This window comes from Grammomys surdaster, unplaced genomic scaffold (genome assembly GCF_004785775.1).
Source record: "Grammomys surdaster isolate TR1022 unplaced genomic scaffold, NIH_TR_1.0 125951, whole genome shotgun sequence".
Taxonomy (NCBI): domain Eukaryota; kingdom Metazoa; phylum Chordata; class Mammalia; order Rodentia; family Muridae; genus Grammomys; species Grammomys surdaster.
The window spans coordinates 1,187,916-1,193,915 of NW_021620772.1; the positions used below are offsets into that span (position 1 = coordinate 1,187,916).

The window sequence follows — 6,000 nt, forward strand, 5'->3', positions numbered from 1 at the left end:
TATATAGTTATATATTCCTACTGTAAAGCCCACTGATATATATATATATACTATATCAGTATATACTATATCAGAGTATATATATGTATCAGTAAATCTCTCTCTCTCTCTCTCTCTCTCTCTATATATATATATATATATATATATATATATATCTCATGTGTGTGCCACAGCATGCATGGGGAAATCAGAGGGCAACTTTCAGGAGTCAGTTATTTTCTTCTACAAAGAGATCAAGGATGGAACTCTGGTTAAAAGGTTTTCACAGCAAGTATTTTTACCTCATAACCTAGAATATAATTTTAATTTTTATTAAATGGTGAGAGTCCAAATTTTTATTATCACACAATTTCTGGTAAGCCAAGTAAAATTCATGTTGGCTTTGAATTTCAGTGTTTAGCTGCAAGCTTTTTTTAGTTACACTTCATGCTGAAACTGCTGAGCAGCAATTGTCTGTCTTGTTATGGCCCATATGATTCCCTCATAGCAAAAATGATTTATTAAATACACAATCTCAAGGAAGAAAAGAATATGTTAGGATGGAAGGAAACCCATCTGAAATGGAACCTCAGTGGGAAACACAGGAGACAAGCAGATGAGGCTTGGGCTATATTCACTCTCAGTGAACAGGATTCCTCTTTGTTTCACAGAACTTGCTTTGACATTCCTATCAAGCCACATAGCTCACAGAGAAATGAATGCAATGTCATGATTTTTCTTTGTTTGGGGGAATTAGAAGTCCTATATACCAACTTGTTTACCTCCAGACCACAGGTAGAGTATGCAAAGGGCAGACTTAGACCTTGTATCATGTTACACATTGAGTTTTAATTCTCTGATGTAAAACAAATTATTTATTTTTGTTTATGTATATGGGTGTTTTGCTTGCATGTATGTCTGTGTACCACCATGTATGTCTGAGGCCCAATGCCCTCAGATCTCCTGAAATTGGAGTTAGAGATGATTTTTAAACCACCCTGTGGATACTGGAAATTTAACTCTAGTCCTTTGGAAGAACAGCCAGTTCTATCAATCAGTGAGCCATCTTTCCAACCCCCTCAGTTCTTTGGTTAATTGAAAATTTGATTGTATTCTTCCTTGAACTCATGCTAATTTATAACTATTGTATTCTTTCAGAGGAAAAGGACTCTGCAGGGTCAACAAGATGGCTCTGGTAAATGTTGGTAAACATGCTTTCTCCCAAGCCCAATGACCTGACTTTGATTCCTGAGACCCACATGATGGGGCTGACTCTCCACTTTTACTCATGTCTAGGACACCTATAACTGCCCACCCTTTACACAGATAACTACATTAGGAAATAAATGTATTTTGAAAATGGTTTTTAAAAGGATTGTTTGGAAGAGAACAGACCTTGAAAAATGTGTTGTTGGGAACTGTTGCTCTTTCTAGGTCCTTCATTTCAAATTTTGTATAAACCTAGTCCATCACTTGTCAGAAATGACAGGGATGTTTCAGCACCTTCCCCAGAGGCCAAAGACATGTTTGGCACAAACATGAGGGTTGGAAGACTCAGCATGAAGGCAACAATACACAGCAGGAATTATAAAGATCAGAACAGGGTGTGGGGAATGAGGAGAGAAAGAGAAGATACTGACATCCCTTTGAATCAGTCAGTCCAGACACTTGTACTGGGGAAGTAGAGATGAGCTTTGTTTGGTCTCTTTGTTCAATTCCTTTCACTGGGTGTTTGCAGAACACCTGTGCTGTGCCAGGACAAGTTATCACCCCTGAGCAAACAGAATCATGTGTGCATTGTGACTCACAGCTTGAAGTCCGCTTCCCTTTTGGATGCTATCTTATACTCTGTAAATTTAAGGTAGGGAGAGTCTATTCCAGTTACTCAGCCAGACTCCTGTGAATGAATAGACATAGGATTATCTAGCAAACATGCTTGCGAATGCTTCGCTCTTTTTTTTTTTTTTTTTTTTTGGTTTTTCGAGACAGGGTTTCTCTGTGTAGCCCTGGCTGTCCTGGAACACACTCTGTAGACCAGGCTAGCCTCGAACTCTCGAATTCAGAAATCCACCTGCCTCTGCCTCCCAAATGCTGGGATTAAAGGCATGCGCCACCACCACCCGGTGCGAATGCTTCACTCTTATGGTTGTTTCTTCCTGATGATTTTTCTTCCTTTCAAGTCTTATACCATCAGCCCACACAAAGCTCCAGGCTTCTGAAGGGGTCCAATCTGGAGCATAGCTGGCGACCTGTCATTGGATACATTTTGACTGAGTAGATACTATGTGCCAAGTACTCCTCTAGGACTTAGCAAGCAGTGGTAATTAGGCAGCCCGAGTTCCTAGTGCTTGGAAACTCCTTTACACACAAGCAAATTGCTTTCAACAAGTCAAAAATATTGTGCAGGAAACAGTAGTCATGAAACTCAGTCTAACTGGGCTTGAGGACTGGGCATGATTAATCAGGAATGAGTTCTACATGCTGATAACACTGAAGCTCTCAGCTTGAGAAGGGCCCCCAACTGGCAGTATTCTCAGAGTAAAGTCACAGGACTATAAAACCCTAGCTGAGAGAATTACAGGTTCCTGCCACTGTGGTAAAGCTACTCTGTTCTTGGTGCAGTTATCACAAGGACTAAGATGAATCATAGCATGAAATGGTCGGGCAACCATTGGAGTAGCACTATGATTCAGTTTTTGGTGGATTGCTCATACTCCCAGGGTTCATCAATACCATAACCACACCTTAGTTCTGAAAGAAAGCCACAAGTAACTTGTGGAGACCAGAACTCCTGGAACAGACCGGTAGCCAATCACAGAAACCAGCACACCCTGCAATCTGGAAGAGACTGTTTACTGTCCTGGAGGACATAGGGATAGACACACTTACATCTATAACCATCATCAACATCAACAGGTTTCAACCATGTTACTTTCCCCCATCCTCCCCAACAATGACTCAATAGACTCTGAATGTTTGTTTTGCTTTTTAGCCGCAAAAGATTTCCTTACTTGAATCATTTCACGTCAAAGGAAGCTTTTGTTTCTTCATAGTCTGCTTTCTTTTTGTTCTTATCGATTAATAAAGTTAAAAAAATATGCATTAGATGCTACCACTATACAAGACCAAAGTTGCTGACAGAATGTATTCTTAGTACATATTAACTCTTGACTGATGTAGTTTCTGGGAATCTGACTTTATTAATTTATTAAAAGCTGATATGTCAGAGGTCTTAAAATATGACTAAAAGTTTAAAAAATGTTTAGGAAAGATTTTGCAATGTTGTAAAGGAGTGGAGAATGACTTTCCTAAGGGGCTTATTGACTTACTTGAGAAGACCAGTATATATATATATACATAGATTCGTGATGAACGGTGATGGTCCATTAGTGCATCCTCAGAACTCAACGCAGATGGGGTGTTTTGATGGGCAAAGCAGGCATTTGGGAACAGGTACCAATTGTCCATTTGGAGAGTGGTTGGGTAAAGATCATGCTGACCGTGCTCCATGCATGTAGTGGCATGGGGAATTCCTTCAGCTTCAGTGGCTGAATGAAGAGTGTGAGTTTATCCCACTGGTTTTCTTTGCTCATCAATGGTCCTATGTGCATTGTTGATATTTGTAAATACTTGTACTGTTTATAGTTCGAACTCTGTCTTGATGACTTATAAGGTGTGTGGTTAATTTTGAACACAAAGACTTTCAGAAAGCCTCGGTCTTGGTCATAGTTTGAGACCTACTGAATTCATACCCTTCTGTTTGAGAACACCATAAAGAGTATTAATTTTAACCTGTTACTGTCTGTGTGATATTTTCTTTATGCTTTTTTTTTTTTACTAAGAAGATGCAGAAGTTGCCTTACTATCTTAGAGAATTTTAAAAGTGTACCTTTCTTAATTTTCCATTTATATTTTCATTATTTTTGAAAACTGTACTCTAGAGTGGAACTTTTTTGTCTGTCTGTCTGTCTGTCTGTCTGTCTCCTCCCTGTCTCTCTCTTCTTTCTGTAACTCTGCCTACATATTAGCTTTGAACCCAGAACACAATGGGCAAGCTCTATTCACCTAGCACTGGCCCCAGAGGCTCTCCGGTGGAGGCCAAACAGGATTTTATCCTGTTTGTTCACACATTCACTGTTCACCTTCAGTTATGGATTAACTCCTCAGCAGGAAGTCCTTTTGCAGGAAAGCACATTTCTGATGACAATGGGCTTCTGTTTGTCGTTTGGGTCACTCAAGAATGAATGCCTTTGATAAGTCTAGAGACCTACATATCTGAATTCGCTCTATGTATTAAAGAGAGAATTGGCATGGTGAGCTTTTTGGGTTACTATCCCAAGTGGAAAAGTGGGAATTTATTTTCAAAACTATAATGAATGTGAGTAGGCCCTCTTGTGGCCAGCCAGGTCCCTGCCACCCAGTTTCGTTCATCTTAGAAGCAAATGAATTATCTAGCGTATTTATGTAGATGCAGTCAGAAGGATTGACAGTTTCTATTTTTCTTAACTTTTTTCCCTTGTGGTTTTCAGTTCTTTTTGAAAGATGACAGTAATAATGCCTGCAGTACATGGTAATAAGATTTTTCTAATGAATGTTGATTTTTTCATAATGTTACATGTTGTCATTTAATAAGCAGAGGTATCTATAAAACTAATGAAGCTTCCGTGATTTCTTCACTTTCTTGGTTATCACACCCAGTACCATATTAGTACTGATAAACTAATCCAGAAAGAGAATGTATTTCTTAATGGACAATTTGCCATTTGTTGGTTATGTTCAAGGAGCTTCATTGGGTTCAGAAATACGATGGGGTTTTAGGAGCCTGATGCATATGCCAGGAAGTAAGTTCTTGATTCTGACTTCTACTAGAAGTCAACATTTTCCAAAGAGGGTGAAACAAGAGCATGCATCGGCACACACACACACACACACACACACACACACACACACACGTTTGTATAATGAATTAAAAATTATGGACTGCAATACACAGGATATGAGCGAATTTGAGATTTTTCTTGAATATAGAATAGCTGTCATGTCTTTCTTCTTTTCCTCTCCATCATAGGTTAACCTCAGAGCCACTGATGTAAGGCTTATGCGTCAATTGCTCCTCATCAATGAGAGCATCGAGTCCATCAAGTGGATGATTGAGGAAAAGGCCACCATTACCAGCCGAGGCAGCAGTCTCAGTGGCAGCCTGTGTAGTTTGCTGGAGAGTCAGAGTACCTCCTTACGTGGCAGCTACAACAGCCTCCATGATGGCAGTGACGGGCTGGATGGCATCTCGGTAGGGAGCTACTTGGACACTTTGGCAGATGATGTACCAGGTCATCAGACCCCTTCAGACTTGGATCAGTTCAGTGACAGCTCCATCATAGAGGACTCACAGGCTCTGCACAAGCATCCCAAGTTGGATTCTGAGTACTACTGCTTTGGCTAATGATCCACTTTTTTGCATGGGACTGGTGTGCAATTAACTTGTATGTATCCTTCTTCTCTGCTGCTATATTTTTGGTGTGATTTATTTTAATAAGGCAACCTTTTTAAAGAAGCTTATTTTTAAACTGCTTAATGATATTTCTGTTGCTCCTAATATTTCTCATCTAGACTGATTTATTTTTCTCTGTTACATCTCTATTTTTATTTATTGTAATAATCTTTCTCCCTTCTCTTACAGTAGCACAGACTAAGTAGAGGGGAAAAATAAGCAATAATTGTTTCTGCTTTTGTTTTCAGAATGTGGGGTCAGGGATTATATGAAACACTTTGCAAAATTTTACAATAAACCAAAGTCTGATCACTTCCTTCATACTGTGGTTTGTGGTGTTAAGTGGTTTGGGATTTGAAGATATTATACAGTTTGTATATTAAATTAAACAAGCTATTTGGACAAAAGTAGACATTATTTCAAAGCCAGAATGTGGTTGTGCATGATGAGCTGTACACTTAGATACATGTATCCACATCACTGACATTTGGAAGACACAAACAGCATCGGCATCATTTAGCCTACTCCAG

The 6,000-nt window shown here is 39.2% G+C and overlaps 1 protein-coding gene across 1 annotated transcript in view; it reads left to right on the forward strand.

Moving 5' to 3' along the window:
- Positions 1–5,791, forward strand: part of Lurap1l (leucine rich adaptor protein 1 like) — a 40,793-nt gene extending 35,002 nt beyond the window's left edge. Inside the window, exon 2 of the mRNA XM_028753635.1 lies at positions 5,048–5,791. Within this exon, the coding sequence (XP_028609468.1) occupies positions 5,048–5,422 (375 nt within the window). The 3' untranslated portion in view covers positions 5,423–5,791. The remainder of the gene's footprint in view (positions 1–5,047) is intronic.
- Positions 5,792–6,000: the final 209 nt, after the last annotated feature.